Consider the following 16411-nt stretch of genomic DNA (forward strand, 5'->3'; position numbering starts at 1 on the left):
GGGTGTATTTTTTTTTTAAGGTAGACTGATTTTATACAAATGTAATCTACCTTAAAATAATGCTCCTTATAGAACATAATGTTACAACTCTATACTTCCATTTTTTCCTCTTTTGTTGTCATTTTATTTTTATATTTGCACACATGAGTTTGTTTTAGGCAGTTTTCTTTTTAAGAGATGAAATGGGGAAAGTCTTTTATTACCAAAATCTTTGTTGTTTCCATCCCTCTTCATTTTCTAAAGATCTGCATTTTGGTATTTTCCTTCTGCTTGTAGAACTTTAAATTTTTAATATTACAGGTCTGTTGTCAGTATATTCTGATAGCTTTTGCTTGTCTGAAAACATATTTTTACTTCATTTGTGAAAGGTATTTTCATTGGGTATAGAACTCTAGCTTTTTTATCGCAGTGCTAGTCGCTGTGAATTTCCCTTTGTTGAGTGCTGGATTTTGTACTCATGTAGAAAGTGCTGAGTTTCATTTTGGCATGGGGTTATTTGGAGTTGTTCTCGTTTGGGTCTTGCTTTTCAAGTGATAGGACAGACCCAGAGAGGTCTTTTAGTACTGACTTGCCCACGATGGAGGCAGTGCCCTTCTGAGCAGTTCACCAAGTTCTTCCCACTCTGGCCAGCGGAGCGTGAGTTCTCAGCTTTGTCTAAGTTCGCAGTGTCGGTCAGTCTCCTGCTTTCCTGGGGCTTCTTTCTCCAGCTTCAGGTAATTTCCTACCTGAAAACGTGTATTGATCAGCACTGAATCATAGGCCATAGATTCTGGTGCTCGCTCACTCCCTGCACAGCAGGATACGCCAGACTTCAAGCCCCCTCTGCCCTGCAGTCCAGCAGGGATCGGGTCCCTCAGACTTGTGGGCCTGGCGAGGAACCGTTGAGAGGGGGATGTGGGATCTGGTCTTTCTGGAGCTAATAGAAGCCAGGCGCATTGTGACTGCTGGGGAGTCACCTGTACTCCGGACATCTCTCTCCCAGCAGAGTGCCAAAGGTTGGCAAGGAAGAAGAGGAACACACCAGAATCTTGGTCCTTGTGAGTTCACGATGCCCTTGGGGAAGAAACGGCTTTCAGTTAGCACCAGACGCCCATCTGAGACGGTGACAGGTCTCAGGGCGCTGCTGTGAGGTGCTCCTGAGAGCTCCAGGAATGGGGGAGTCAGGGAGGGGCTGCGGGAGGCAGAGGGGAGGAGGGCGGGGAGCATCGAGCTGGGCAGGATTCGAGCCCAGGGTTCCTCTGTGAGCCAGGGGAGAGCGAGGAACAACCCATTGTTCTTCTTGACTGCTCTATCCCTTCACAGGGACTCCAGGATTTGTGGATTGGGAGCCTGGAAGAATTGGAGGACCTGGGGGCATGGCTAGAAAGAGTGTTGCCGGGAGGAAGACCAGCGTTAGGGCGGGAAGAAGGCAGTCAGCGTCCCGCTGTCACTCAGGGAGCCCTGCTTATTAGAAGGGCCCTCTCTCGGTTTAATGCTCTGCTCTTAGTTTGTTGTCTTGAAATTCTTGAAACTTTTTAAGAGAGAGGCTGTGCGTTCATTTTGCACTGGGCCCTGCAGGTTAGGCACCAGGCCAAGGGGTTAGGTCTGTATTCTGCAGGTATGAAGCAGGTGGTCTCAGCCGCGAGGATGGGAGGCTTTGGCGAGAGCAGAGGCCCACAGAGAGCAGCCAAGGCTTGAGACAGAAGCCTGGGGGCTGCCTCCCGTGTGGGGCTGAGCAGAAGCCTGAGGACGCCAGGAGTGAAGGCCGCAGAGCGGGAGAGCAGCAGGTGAGCACCAAGGCTGTGGCCGGGCACTGGGGTGAGCGGGGTGAGCGGCTCTTCGGCCTCCCTTAGGGTGGAAGCCCTTGTTTTCTGTTTAGAGCCAGACCGCTCTGTAAAGGGTGGTGTGGATCTGTGTCTGCACCATGATTTTCCTGGTACTGAGCAAATGACCGTCTTCACACCGCCTGTGCCTGTGCTGGGGGCGGGGGTGTCGTGCTCCCTGCAGAGGGTCAGCAGACCTGGACTTAGCTAGCTGGGCCTTCCCCGCGTCCTCCCACAGGAGGTGATGGGTAGTGGCAGGAGCCATGTGATCCTGACGCTTGGTGCCGTGTTTTTCCTGTCCCTGAGGGAGTTCCCCAGTAACCAGGAAGGTCTGGAGAGGAGGCCACATGTGGTCCACGTGATCTGTGCTGCAGCTCAAGGAAAAACACCACTGTCCCTCTCCATGGTCAGTTGATGGCTAAGGCTCACAGACCCCTGAGCAGGGAGCCCAGTGCCCCTTCCCTCCTGCAGGACGCGGCTCCGCCTCTGACCCGCCCAGATAGCCAGGAGCTCCCGCGGAGAGTGTGGGTCATCTAGTGATGGACAGCAAACTGGAAAGTCTCTTTGGTCGCAGAGTCCCAGGCCAAACTGCCGAAACCCCATTCCTCAGGCCTGGGTGGTGGCACCGAGCGTCACTCTGATCAGAGTGTGGGTTCTCTTGGGGGATCTGCAGCTATACGCTGAGGCCCAGCTGCTGATGCCGGTCACACTGCCCTCCAAGTGCCGGTCTTGGCTGGGGCTCCTCCTAACTTGCTAGACCTCCTGACTTGACTCAGAAAGTTGCGATGAGCGGCATGCCACACCCTCCCTCAGTGCCTACCTCTGCAGCCCCCAGAGACCACAGACAGGCCTCTGGTTGGGACCGGGGGAAGGCTGGTGCCCCAAGGCTGATGGAGTCCTGAGGACCCAGCCGCCCCCACGGAGGGGCCACGTCTTTCCTTCAGTCCCTGGTGGCCCCGGCTTCTGTCAGGTCCCTTCTCTCCAGGCCACCCTGGGGTGGGGTGCGGAGACATGGGGGCCGTGCTTGGGCCTGGCTGAGCAGCGAGAAGTTCACCGTTGCTGTCCTTGGCGGGGTGTGAGTTAAACTAGGTCAGGAGGCGTCTGGAGCCCAGGGTTCCTGTTCTCGTTGCTCGTTTCCTGCCGGAAGTGGGGCTGGAGCTCGGGGTCAGGACTGAGGAGAGAGCTGCGCTGTGAGCCGTCCTGGCCACGCTGCTGAGAGGTCGGGGAAGTCACTGAGGTCCCTGTGCCTCAGCTTCATCTGTAAAACACAGGAGCAAACCGGAGCTCGGGGGGCATACAGAGGATGGCAGGGGCTCCTGGCTGCCAGCTTCACTGTAGGGCTCGGTATGCCTAACCGTTTGTTTCTGGTTTTGTGCCTAAAACCAGAGGGTAAAGATTTGTTCTCAGATCTTTGTTCTGTTTTGGAGCTGCTGGCGAGGAGTGAGTGAGTGTGGCCACCAGGAGGGAGGGACCGGTCCACTGCCTGCCCCCCACCCCACCCAGGCCTGACCATAGAGAGCATGGGGGCGCCCATGGGGGCGGGTGTTGGCTCAGCCCCTGCCCAGGGGCCCCAGCAAATGTCAGTGGCACAGAACTGAGCGTCCTGCTGGTGGCATGAGAGGGGACAGTTGGGCTGAGTGGTGAATCCGGCCAGGACCCACTGGCAGTGTGTGGACTTGCTGACAGTTTGTATCTCATGCCTGAGGGAGGCGGGGGGGAGGGTGGCAGTTGGGAGAGGCTGGGGTGGGCTCTGCCTGGTCTCCAAGGGGCCTCTGTGCGGCTGCACATGCCTCGTTTGGCTCAGACCCTTCCAGCAGGGAGTGGACGGCGTCACCTCTGTGTCCGGCTTTCCCCACGCGGCCGGGGCTCCTCCCCTGGGGACCTGCCCACACAGAGCTGTCTGGTGACCTGGCTCGGGTCCGGAGACCCCAGGTCACCACCGTGTGGACAAGGCCTCGCACGCCCTCTGAGAACCGAGGGGGCTGTGCACACGGGAGGCTCTGGATTCCTGTCCGCCTGCTCTCCGCTTGGTCCGGGCACACTGTTGGTGTCTCCTCCTGGCACCGTTTCTTTATGCACCTTTTCTCCCGTGGGCTCGGGCTCCATCTCTGGGGGTCTTCTCTGTTTCAGGCGGGCGATGCCTCAGCTCCTGTCAGCCTGTGGGAAAAGGCGGGCTAGGAGAAACGGGAGGAGGCTCTCACCAGGGGGTGTCGGGGAGGACTGGGGAGGGGCCCAGGGGACGACCTGTGGGTCACCACGGGGCCGGAAGCAGCCGAGCCGAGTGGGGGGAGCACGAGGACCCCGGGGCTAGCAGGGCGGGGGGGCTGGATCTGAGGCTGGGGTGGAGCCGCCTGGGGTGAGGCCAGGAGGAGAGGACGGGAGGGGGCCGAGTTGGGGAGGAGACAGTGACCTCGGGGGCTGAGGGTTCATCCGCTTCATGCATGTGAGCCCAGTGTGCTGCGGGACAGCGTCCCCCGGGTCTGTCTCAGGTCAGTTATGGCGACAAGACCATAACTTGTGAAGGTCACCGTGGTTTGTTCCAGCCCTGCTCCTGGGCACCTGCCAGGGGCCAGACGCCACCCTCTCCGAGCACAGGACACACAGAGAGGTCCAGGCGTCTGGCGGCCCCACGCGGATCCGCGTCCTGCCAGCCCCCGTGGACTCCGCCCGAGCGGCTCGCGTGCCCGTCCTCTCCGCAGCCCAGGAACACGCCCCAGTGGAGGTAGGTCCTGTGCGTCCAGGCTGCCCCCAGGTCCCCTGCTCCCCGAGCAGGACTGCCTTAGTGCTGGCTGAGTGATGGGGTTCTGCCAGGGCAGGCTGAGGAAGGGCAGGGCAGGCTTCTGGAAAGGACAGTCACGCGTGCAGGGAGCCTGGGTCCATGCTGATGCGGGGCAGGGAGGGCCGCCTGGAGCAGCTGGGAGCCCGCGGGTGGGAGATGGGCCCCTGGGATCCACACCTGGAACCCAGCGCCCCCCACCCAACCGTGCTCATGTGACTCCCCAAAGCCCACTCTGGGGGAGACGGAGTTGGGTCCAAGGACCCACCTGAAGTGTCTCCTTTCCCAGGAAACAGGGGGCGCCCCGGCTGGGACTTTGGGGCGGCTCTGGGGGGCTCAGGACTGGAGTGGAAGCTACTCGTCCCTGGTGTTCTGAGCTGGGAGTATGTTCTAGAAAGTATCCACCAGGGAGTACTTGCGCCGTGGAGGGGGCTGAGACCAGGGTGGGCAGGGCAAGGCTGACCACAGGTGCCCACACTGGTAAAGGTGGGCTGGCAGAACCCCTAGAACAGCCACGAATGGCAGACAGGAGAGTCAGGCTTCCAAAACCCTGTGTGTAGCAGGTCTGCTGCGGCCACCCCCGTCTTGATGAGAAGGAGGGGCTCGAGGGGCCGGGCCCTGGAACGAGGGAGACGGGTGGAGACCACCCACCCTCCCCATCTTCCCCTGACCGCCTGCAGCGCCCGCAGCTTCCCACAGGAAGGTCCCACTGGCCGCGATGCCCGGCTCGGCGGGCCCCGTGGGGCAGGGCTGGCTGGGCCCTGGGGCGGTTTGAGCAGCCGTTGGTGGGAAAGGAAGCCAGGCTGGGTGTCCCAGGCGGGCTGGGGGCTGCTGTGCCTGTGAAGCCCCTCGGGCACAGCCAGGGCACCCCCCACCCCCATGCAGGTGTGTCCCAAGCACCCCGGGGGCTTCTGCAGGCTCTAGGAGGGGCCCAGCCTCCAGGCAGGCCCAGCCCTTGGCTCCCCTCAGGGCCCCCTATTCCACGACCGGGCCCAGAACAGAGGGGCTGCTCTGTCTACACACATGGAAGGACACGTCATACGTGCACGTGGCCTTTAATAGCTCGGTGGGCACTGTTTCCGTCAGTGAAGGGTTTGTGAACTTATTGCAGGACAGAGCCAGGAGTGTGGAAACGCCGTCTCACTGGACGCCCGTCACTCTCAGCAGGGGCTTGGCTGGATGCCACCCCTGTCGGCCAACAGTGGTGGCGCGGGGAGCTGGTGCTTGGTCCATACGCGAGGCTGGGCCGTGGTGGCTCCAGAGCAAAGTCGGGTAGGAACCTGGAAGTGGGTCCGCCCACCCTCAGGGCGCCTTCTCCTTCCCGCCTTCTCTGCATTCCTCTTTCAGGTTCTCAGCTGTGAGCTTCATCTGCTGTTGAGAGAACACAGGACACGGTGAGCCACGCAAGCCTGGGTGGAGGCACCTCAGGGGTGCCCCCCCACACACACTCTGGGAGACGCCTGGCGCTGCTCCTTCAGGTCCAGGGACGCACACTTGGAACCGAGGAGCCGGGACCACTGACACTGCCCGAGGCCTCCCACGAGTCCGGAGCCTGTTTCTGACCCAGAGGAGCGGGAAACGGTAGGTGTGGGTGGAATGTGTTGTGTGCGCCCAGCTCAACGGGGGTTTTACAGACACTGAAGTGAGAAGCAGCTGGCACCTCTTCCTCCCTGGACCTCCAGCAGAAGGCGGGGAACCACAGGGCTGGGGGCTGGAGCCTGATGGGGGCCAAGTCCGTGCTCTGCCCCTGCACACCGAGTGACCTCGGAAGTGTGACCTCTGAGCCTCGTGTCACACCTGCTCCGTGGGTGAGAGGTGCACACCCTGCAGGCTGATGCTGGGGTTACCGCCCCTGAAGTCCCTGGCCCAGAGCAGAGGCCCCCCAGAACAGCGGACATCTCACCAGCTCTCTGTCCCAACAGCCACATCCAAGAGCCTCGAGGACATGCTATGAAGGCTCAGAGGGACGTGTCCGAGGAAGGGGTCCGCACCCAGGACCACGGCCTGTGAGGACGGAGCGCTCCGGCTCCAGTCCTGGGGCCCCACCCGGCCGCGGGGCCCGGACACCTCTGCCGTGGGTGCTGGAAAGCGTGAGTACAGCTCTGCACTGTTGACTGAATCAGTGATGCCTTTAGAATTTGACTTCACACACACAGATTTTTGATAATAGCTATTTACTTATGGAGAAAGCACAACTCTGAGCACAAACACCGCTGGGGCTCGGGTCCCTGGCTGCCCCCCTGGGAGCCCCAAGTGCCACATGGCTGGACACGACGCACACTCCCCCTGCTTTTGGGGAGGAGACACCTCTGCAGACTGTAAGTCAGTCTCTGCCTCCTGCTCCGCTCTGAAGGCCCCCTTCACTCCAGACAGTCCTCCTCTCTCCTGCCCTGGGTTTAGGGGATGAGGACGAGGGAGGGTGCCGGGGGGCTCAGCCCGTGAGCAAGCCCAGCGCCGGGGGTGGCCCAGGAGCTGACGTTGGCCTAAGGCCACGCCTGTCTGATGGACCCTCAGATTATGTAGCCTTCAGCCTACAGGGTGATGAAGACGGTGTGATCTAGCTCACAAGCCTGGAGAAGTAGAACAGCCATGCCATCTAAGTCTCCCCGGGAAGTTACTTTTGCATCTGGTGCCTTTTCCATCACTGATGTTTGCTGTCCTGTCACGAGCCCACTTCGCCTGTTAACCACTGATGTAAAATGCAGTGTTTCACCCCAGATTCACTGCGGACTCTCCTAGCTGGTGTCACTTAATACTTAGGAGACCTTTTCAAATGTCTTTTCATGAGAGAGAAAAAGGGGTTGGGGGACAGAATTTGACGAGTAGCCATCAGGAATTAAAATCTAAACTAGCATCATAATGAGGATAAAATATTCCCTGGTTTCTCACAGAATCATACAGCCAGGAGTCTTCTTCCACATGGGAAGGAAAATCTTAATGAGGTTTTTTTTTTTAAGTCTTTATTGTTACAATATTGCTCCTGTTTCTATGTTGTGTTTTTTTGGCCAAAGGGCATGTGAGTTTAGCTCCCTGACCAGGGATTGAACCTGCCTGCCCTGCACTGGAAGGCGAAGTCTTAACCACTGGACCGCCAGGGAAATATCCGTAATGGCTTTTGATCAAACGAATTTTGATTGAAAGGCACCTCTGAGGTTCCCCTCGAGGTGCAGACAGCACCCTCCCCATCTGTGTGCGTGGCTGTGGATAGTTCCTCTCCCCTGAATGACCCTGCTCCAAGTGACCTAATTTTGGAGATGCCTCTTTTTTCAGGGCCAAGGCCTGGGAAGAGACTCTGAACCCACCGGGCTGGATGACTCCCACCTGCAGTGCCTGCCCTGCTGAGGGCAGCTCCTAAGGGCAGGGGTCCGCACTGGACTGCATGGCTGGATCAAAGGTAGGGATCTCAGCCAGGACCCTCCATGCCCTCAGCCTCTGCGTTGGGCCAACCCTCCCCCTGATCCCCCTTCCCACCCTGGGTCCTGCAGGGCTCCATCTGTCTCATGGAGCTTTGTGATCCCCAAAGGCCACATTGCCCGCAGTGGGTAAGGAGCTGGGGCTCAGCCTGTCTCCTCCTCGTCTTCTGCACCCCCAGCTGGATATGCTAAGCAGAGAGCAGGACCAGACCTTAAGACCCTAAAGAAAAACCTAAGGGGAAACAAACTGCCACAGCCCGCCTGCCCAAGATGAAGAGTTAAACCGAATGTGAGGTCAGTGAGTGACGCACCAACCTTTCCCGTGCAATCGGGGCAGGTCTCCATGGCTGCTGCCTGCGAGGGGGGGTTGGGGGCCATCTGGCCTTGAGATGGCTCCCCCGGGTCACCCGCCGTTCTCCACTGCTCACAGGTCTGCATCCCCTCACACTGTGCGGTCAGGGAACTCGTAATGAAACTGCCCACATCCTCGCCTTCCAGCGAAATGGGGGGCTTTAGCGGAACTAACTCTAGAAGCATAAAAGTTCTGATCTGAAGGAACCTTGATGATTATTTGGTGCTGTAGTCCCTGGACCTTGTTAAATGCAGACTCCTGGTCCCTCCCTGAGATGATAAAATCCCATCATGCTGGTTTGTAGAGGGAGCCAGGACTCTAAACTTTTACTAGGCCCTCCAAGTTCCTCCATGGGCACACCCAGGCCTGGCAGTCTGATCTGTGGTCTGCCATCTTTTACCAGAACGCAAACTGGGTCACTGGGCAGGTCCAGACCACAATCCGTGCTGAGGGTGCTGGGGTGGACCCTACAGGACCCCAGGCTGCCTCCCGCAGCTCAGCTCTTTGGTGAGGGCGCTTCAGCTGCCCTGCTCAAGAGGGTGGGGTGGGAAGGAGCAACCTCATTCCCTTAAAAAAAAAAAAATAGCTGGCTTCTTTGGGGACTTTAGAATCAAAACCTTTAAAAATATAAGCAGGATAATAATGCTGACTTCTTTCCCATTAAGAAGCATCAGAATGAAGAGCAAACGAAAATTTCCTCAACTCACAAGTCATTAAAACACTCATGTTCCAAATTGTTCTTTAAAAAGCACAGAATGATTTTTGGCACCATTATTAGCAATGATTATACAGGCAGACCTTCTACTGTGCTTCGCAGGTAGTTTTTTTTTGTTTAACAAACTGAAGGTTTGTGGGCAATCCTGTGTTGAATGAACAATTCTATTGGTGGCATTTCTTGAACAGCGTTATTTTTTAAGGTTTTCAACGTTGTTTTTTTAAAGACATAATGCAATTACACACTTAATAGACTATACTACAGTGTAAACATTACTTTTATATACAGGACAAAAAGAAATTCACAACTTGCTTTACTGCAGTGGTCTGGAACCAAACCCGCAGTATCTCGGAGGTCTGCCTCTTAACAGGAACTGACTCACTACGTGTGTCGGCCAAATGTGCAGCTTAACCTGAGACAAGGTGAGTGACAGGGTCCCTGTTCCTGCGGAGAAGTGAAGTGCTGTCTGAGACCTGCACTGCTCCGCGTGTCGCAGACACAGCCTTCCCCTCCCAGACTTGTAGCCGCAGAGACTCCCTCGCTGAGCCCACAGTCACTTTGAGGATCCTTCTCTTCACCTAACTCAGGAAGTCAGTTGATGACACACTACCTGGTTTTCAGTTTGGTAGCAGCTGCTCTGCGACCCCTTCCCCCAGAAGGACCCTGCGAGTTCCTCTCCCCCGAACGCTGCAGGCCACCAGGCTGTCTCAGGGCAGAGCACCAGCCCTACTTCCCCTGCCCCCTCCATTCTGATTTAATGGGGGGCATGGGGGTTAGGAAAGCACCCCCTGGGTGATTTTCTCATGCAGCTGGGGTGGAGAAGCATTACCTGGAACGAAGCCACTTCGGCAGTTAAGGGTGTGGGGGGGGTGTGACGCGGGCCGGAGGGGAGCAGGACCAGGGCCTCCGTTGTCCACAGCTCTGCCCTCGCTTGCCGTCCAGCACAGCAACCCTGCGCCTGTCTCCTCTGCCCATGTCACTGGCTTGAGATCATGTAGTTAGAGTCAGGGCAGACTAAGCAAGGGTCTGCCATCCAGTGAAAAAAGGAAAGTAGACAGCAGGCCTTCTGACGTACCGTGTTTTCACAAAGGGGAGCTTTGAGAGACCTAGAGAGAAGCCCCTCAAACGAGCAGCACCTCCCTGCACCCCCAGCCACCTTTCTCCCAGTCTTCCCCGGCTCAGGGACCACTACCGCCCAGCCCCAAACTTGAGACGTCATCATAGATGGCTCCCTGCCCCTCCCCAGCAGGTCCAAGCACACCACCTCCTCCCACCTTAGGACTGATGCCCCTCCTGCCCTGAAACCACCTCCTGGAATTCCCTACTCGTCTCCAAAGGCAGCCCGAGCCATGTTTAGAACAGGGGACCAGAAACATGCCACTCGAGGGGCTTCCCAAAGACTCGGGGCTAAGACTCAAGTCCCCCTTTTCTCTCTCAGCCCTGCAGCCTTGGCTCTGCTCCTCAAGCACCAGCTCCTTCACCGTCTGCCTCACCCGCCCTGCCGCTGAGCCTTGCTCTTCAGCCCGGCTCCTCCCGGAACACTCAGCCTGGAGGAAGCATCTCCATCAGGTCCCTCTCCTGGACTCGACTCGGGTTTTCCGTTCTCTGTGGAATGTCCAGCGTCTCCTCTCCTGACTCCACCCCAGGGCCTCCAGCAGCTGCACCCCAAGTTGGTGCTCATGAAACACCTGTGGGGGAGCCCCCAGCACAGCTCCAGGCGCAGCCTCAGCGAGAACAACACGGGTAAGTGAGACACACCCACTTCCTGAAGTGAGATCACTTTCTGAACCCAGCCACACATCTGGGACCACAGCGCACACACTGTGATATGGGTTGTACGTCAAGTGCCAGGACTTGAGAGAGTCCAGATGGTGACCTAGCCTGCTAACGGTGCAGACCTGGGTCCAGCCCCTCAGGTTCTCACCTGGTGGGAACAGGCCTCTCAGCTCCCCAAGCCTTCAGGGCTGGCGAAGGGAAGGGGGGTCTGCAGGTAGAGCTGGGGGAAAGAGGATGATGGGAGAGTCAGCCGACATCAGCTTGGTCCCTGCTGGAAACCAAGACGGTCCAAACCCAGCTCCCCCACCCAGTGAGGTGTGGTGTCCACAAGTTCAGTAACTGCATGAGCTGACCCTAGGGAACATAACTGTCAGTTTGACTTAAAGAAAACTAATGTCTACTTAAATCTTTTGGAAGGAGGCGACTGACGTGGTGAAGTAGAAGAACGCAGAGTTCACTCCACCCACAAATACATCAAAACTACACTTAAAACTGGAACAATTTTCACAGAACACCAGCTGAGAGCAGGCAGATCTCCAGTACCCAGCGCTGAAAGAAAGACCCCCACGTAACCTGGTAAGACTAAAGGAAAAAACCGGAGCAGGGTGAAGCCAGGTGGGGCCTGTGCCCCAAGGGAGGGAGCTGTGAAAGAGGACAGGTTTCCTCACCTTGGGAACCTCCTGTGCCAGGACAGAGGGGAGGCTGCAGGGGCCTGGACTCGGCCCACGAGGAGTGTACACTGGCTGCCGGCAGAGAGGAGCCGAAACCGACAGCAGCCACATCCCCACACTTCCCGGCTCAAGACATGCGCCTGCTCTTGTGTACATGCCCGGTACTGAAACTCACCCGACGAGGGGACTTGGTTTGGTGGTGTGGTCCAGAGTACCGGTCTGCCCTGGACGCCTTGTTCTCAGAGTGCTCCCAGGGCGGCGGTGCTTTCATGGGCTGCAGGAGCTCACACTGTGTGAGCGTGCACATGCCCAAGGCACAACCTCTGGCAGTGGAGACTAGGTCAATTTTGTGGCTGTGCACACTGGGTGGCGGGCAGCATCTCAGAGTTGCCTATCCGAGCAGGAGCGCTCCAGTCCCACCTCCCTCGCAGTGTAGGACCGGGTCTGGGGGCTTCTTCAACATCTGGGGAGCAAACCTTAACCCCCAACGAGGCAGTGACCAGCACTGAGCAAAGAGGAGGCCCTGATCATCACAGCACCATGCACACCCCCCCAGTAAGGGGACAGTGGCCAGCACACCCCGAGCCAAAGACACGGCTGGTGTTCACAACAAATACAGCTGTTGCACCAGAAATATTAGAGTGACATAGTTCTACAGAGGGGTGTCCCCACATAAAAACAGTCTTTCAGGACCACAGTACATCACTGTTTCTCCTAAATTTATAGAGAAAAAGAAATAATACATATAAAATGAAAAAGTAGAGGAACTACTCCTGCTTAAGAGAAATTCCTTGAAAGAACAAACAGACCTTTCCAGTCTAGTAGGCCCCCAAGTTGAAAAGGGAGTTAATAAAAATGATGAAGTAATTAAGAAGGCTATCAATAGAAATGTAGATCCTGTAACAAGGAAGTAGAAACCATAAGGAAGAGCCAGTCAAAATCAGACAACTCAACTGCCAAGGTTAAAAACCAGCAAACTAAGTAATTCAGAAGAACCAATATGTGACCTGTAACAGAAATCACCCAATCAGAACAGCAGAGAGAAAGACAGATGAAAAAAATAAAAGAAACATACTAGGTATATGAGATAATACTAAAGCGTGCCAACCTACGCATTTCAGGAGGAGGAGAAAGGGAAAAGTGGATCAAAAATGCATCTGAAGAAATTATGGCTGAAAACGTCCCAAACCTGAAGAAGGAAAAAGGTATCCAAGTGAAAGAAATAGAGTCCCAAATGGGATGAATCCACACGGACCCACACCAAGACGTGTCATAATTAAAATGCCAAAAGTTAAACAGGATTCTAAAGGCGGCAAGAGAAAAAGTCAGTTACGTAAGGGAACCCCCATAAGGCTACCAGCTGATTGCTCTGCAGAAGCACTGAATGTGTGTTACCACTCTCTGGCCTGCAAAGTCCTGAAAGGGAAAAATCTGCAACTTGGGACACTATTCAGAAAGATGATCATTTAGACTAGAACGAGAGGGAAAGAATTTCTCAGACAAGCAAAAACGGAAAGGATATAGCAATACTAAGCCTATCCTAAAGGAAATACTGAAAGGTGTTCTCTAAATAGAAAAAAAGCAAGAACCTATAGGAAAGGGAAAGTCACATTAGGAAGGGCAGATACATAAAAGGATTGAAGATCAGTTAAATAAGCCAGCACATAATCACTTTCACACACAAAAAATCTATCACCTACAAGATGTAATTTTATGATTTTTTGTGATTCACCAGAATCGCAAAATGTGGAAAACGTACATCTGTAGAATGTAGAGCAAAGAGGGCACATGACTATCAGTCTAAAGCAGGCAGATACAATAATAATAAACTTGAAATAATAAATTTGAAAACCAGGGTAACCACAAATCAAAAACATATAGTAGACTCACAAAAATCATTAAGAACTCAAGCATAATACAAAAGAAAATTATCAAGCCACAAAAGGAAAAAAAAGAACAAATATAAAATCAACTGGAAAACGAGGTTTAAAATGTCAATAAATACAGACCCATCAGTAACTACTCTTACATGTCAGTGGACTAAATGCTTTAATCAAAAGACACAGAGTGACAGACTGAAGAATAAAACAAGAACCTACAACCTGCTGCCGACAGGAGACCCCCTTCAGAACCAAAGACACACAGATTAAAAGTGAGGGTGGCGTCTTTGGAGAAATGTCTATTCAAGCCCATTTTTTTTTTATTGGGTGGTTTGGTTTTTTGATACTGAGTTGCATGTTTGTATGTTTTGGATTTTAGTCCTTGTTGGTTGCTTCATTTGCAAATATTCCTCCAAAGAAGACATACAGATGGCCAATAAACACACGAAAAGATGTTCAGCATCACTAATTGTTAGAGAAATGCAAATCAGAACTACAGTGAAGTTATCACCTCACACCTGTCACAATGGCCATCATAAAAAAAAATCTACAAACAATAAGCGCTGGAGAGGATATGGAGAAAAGGAAACCCTCCTCCACTGTCTGTACCAATTTACATTCCTACTACCACTACGTAGAACAGTATGGAAGTGCCTCAAACTCAGAACTACCACATGCCCCAGAAGTCCTACTCCTGGGCATATACCTGAAGAAAACCATAATTCAAAAAGATACATACACCTCAGTGTTGACTGCAGCACTTCTGAAAATAGCCAGGACACGGAAGCAACCTAAATGCCCATCCACAGGGATGGATAAAGATTCGGTACATATATACGATAGAATATTACTCAGCCTTAAAAGGAACAAAACAGTGCCATTTGCAGAGATGTAGATATGCCTAGAGACTGTCATACAGAATGAAGTCAGAAAAAAGTCATATAATATGGATTCTATGTGGAATCCAGAAAAATTGTACAGCTGAACCTATCTGAAAAGCAGAAACAGACAGATGCGGGGAACAAACTTACAGATTCTAAGGGGATGAAGTGGGATGAACTGTGAGATTGGCGTTGACTTATACATACTACCGTGTATAAAGCAGATAACCAATGAGAACCTACTGTATACCACAGGAAACTATATGCAATAATATTCTGTGATAAACCATAATGGAAAAGAACATGAAAAAGAATAGATATACACATATAACTGAATCACTCTGCTTACACCAGGAGCTAACACAACATTGTAAATTAACTATACTTCAATAAAATTAAAAAAAAAAAAAAGGTTACCAAAGGGTAAGGTGGGTGAGAGGGGTAAATTTGGAGTATGGGATTAGTAGGTACACATCACTATATATAAAAAAGACAAGAATTTACTGTATGGGACAGGGAACTACATTCAGTATCTTGCAATAATCTGTAGCTGTACACTTGAAACTAACACAACATTGTAAATCAACTGTAGTTTAATAAAATTTTTAAAAAGTCATCTCTTGAGCCTGTGTTCTCTGCATATTTGAGTTTCAGAGCAAAATTCTCAGGAGCTAAAGCCATTTCAAACAAAAGCCTCACAGATCCGTCTTCCGGTTGAGAGCAAGGGGCCCACAGAAGCCCGAGGCCTGGTTCTCAGCCTGGAGCCGGGAGCCCGAGCCACACGTGTCGCCAGCCACAGCCGGTCAGAGCTGTTCATCATCCTGGACCTGCCAGGCCTACGGGCCTCGCGGTTCCACAGGTGGCGGCACCGGTTGCAAAGATGGCAAAGCGCAACCAGGGAGAGTCTGGCCCCCCGCCCTGGGTTTGGGAAACGTTAGGAAGGAAAAGCCCTCATCAGAGCTGCTCTCTGCTGTGTCCTTTCACACTCCACCAGTGGGTGCAGATATTTTCTTCAAATTAAGTGATCCTTACCACTTATCCAAAATCCGTATGAAATCACTAAGTGAGAACTCTCCACAGACACCTCCGTGGACGCCCCGGGCCTCAGCGTAGGGCGAACACACTCCGTACAGACTGTTTCCTGCGGGCCGTGGGGCTCAGGCAGGGTCCAAGGCCTCGTGCTTCACGGGCGTCTCGGCTGCTGCCCTCCCCCCTCCTCCCCATTTCCTGCATTTCTAACTGTGCTTCTGTGTCAAAACCTCTTTTTTCCTCCTGCTTTGCTGACATAACTTTTAATGTCTATTACATTCTGTCACCCACCTGTAACTTAATTAACAGTGACCAACACTGGCCACTTGATGCGAACAGCCGACTTATTGGAAAAGACCCTGATACTGGGAAAAGTTTGAGGGCAAAAAGAAAAGAGGGCAGCAGAGGATGAGATGGTTGGGTGGCATCACTGACTCAATGAACCTGAGTCTGAGCAAACTCCGGGAGACAGTGAAGGAGCGGGAGGCCCGGTGTGCTGCAGTCCATGGGGTGGCAGAGGCAGACCGAGCGACTGAACACCAAAGAACACTTCACATTACACAGCCATGCGGTGACATTTTCTCCAAGGTAAGCGATCCTTAACACTTACCCAAAAATCCACACGACATCACTGAAGTGAGAAATCTTAACAGACACCTCCATGGGCGCCCCGGGCCTCAGCGCAGGGCGAACACAGTCTGTATAGATTGTTTTCCGTGGGCAGTGGGTTACTTACATTACATACAAGGTACATACACTATTTGTTCCTCGTAACTGCCCTATGAGAGGCACACCATTATCAACATTTTAAACATGAGACACAGGGAAGTTACAAATCCTGCCCGAGGTTGCACAGTTCTGAGGGGGTTTTGCACCCAGTCCTTCTGGCTCCAGGGCCCGGGCTGCCAGCCTCAGCTGCCCGGCTGCTGCTTTATGGCCTGCCAGCTCTGGGCTGCTTTTGGACCACCTATAACATCACCCCACTATCCACTGGGTTCGCCCATGCCATGAGATTCAGATTCCAATGAATCACACTTCCATCCTGTGAAGGTTTGCCTGTATTTTGGAAATGCTAGATCAGGCTGAAATTTTGTCCTGTCCCACCTGGCCCAGATT

General features: G+C 53.7%; 1 protein-coding gene and 1 long non-coding RNA gene across 41 annotated transcripts in view; one reads left to right on the forward strand and one right to left on the reverse strand.

Moving 5' to 3' along the window:
* Positions 1–5617: 5617 nt before the first annotated feature.
* Positions 5618–16411, reverse strand: part of ANO10 (anoctamin 10) — a 254468-nt gene continuing 243674 nt past the window's right edge. For 26 of the 40 annotated variants that reach the window (XM_081527777.1, XM_081527775.1, XM_081527762.1 and 23 more), the window contains one exon: positions 5618–5949. In XM_081527777.1, coding sequence (XP_081383903.1) covers positions 5881–5949 — 69 coding nt within the window. In that variant the 3' untranslated portion in view covers positions 5618–5880. The remainder of the gene's footprint in view (positions 5950–16411) is intronic. The other 14 variants (XM_081527793.1, XM_081527797.1, XM_081527794.1 and 11 more) reach the window with 1 other exon arrangement.
* LOC145520683 (uncharacterized) lies at positions 5690–13433 on the forward strand. The gene is made up of 9 exons (XR_014064715.1): positions 5690–5972; positions 6057–6159; positions 6501–6668; positions 7849–7972; positions 8171–8285; positions 9347–9480; positions 10497–10801; positions 11252–11410; positions 11524–13433. It is a non-coding gene; the product is annotated as an uncharacterized LOC145520683 (long non-coding RNA).

Source organism: Giraffa tippelskirchi, chromosome 9 (assembly GCF_054371585.1).
Source record: "Giraffa tippelskirchi isolate mGirTip1 chromosome 9, T2T-mGirTip1v1.2.pri, whole genome shotgun sequence".
NCBI classification, from domain to species: Eukaryota; Metazoa; Chordata; class Mammalia; order Artiodactyla; family Giraffidae; genus Giraffa; species Giraffa tippelskirchi.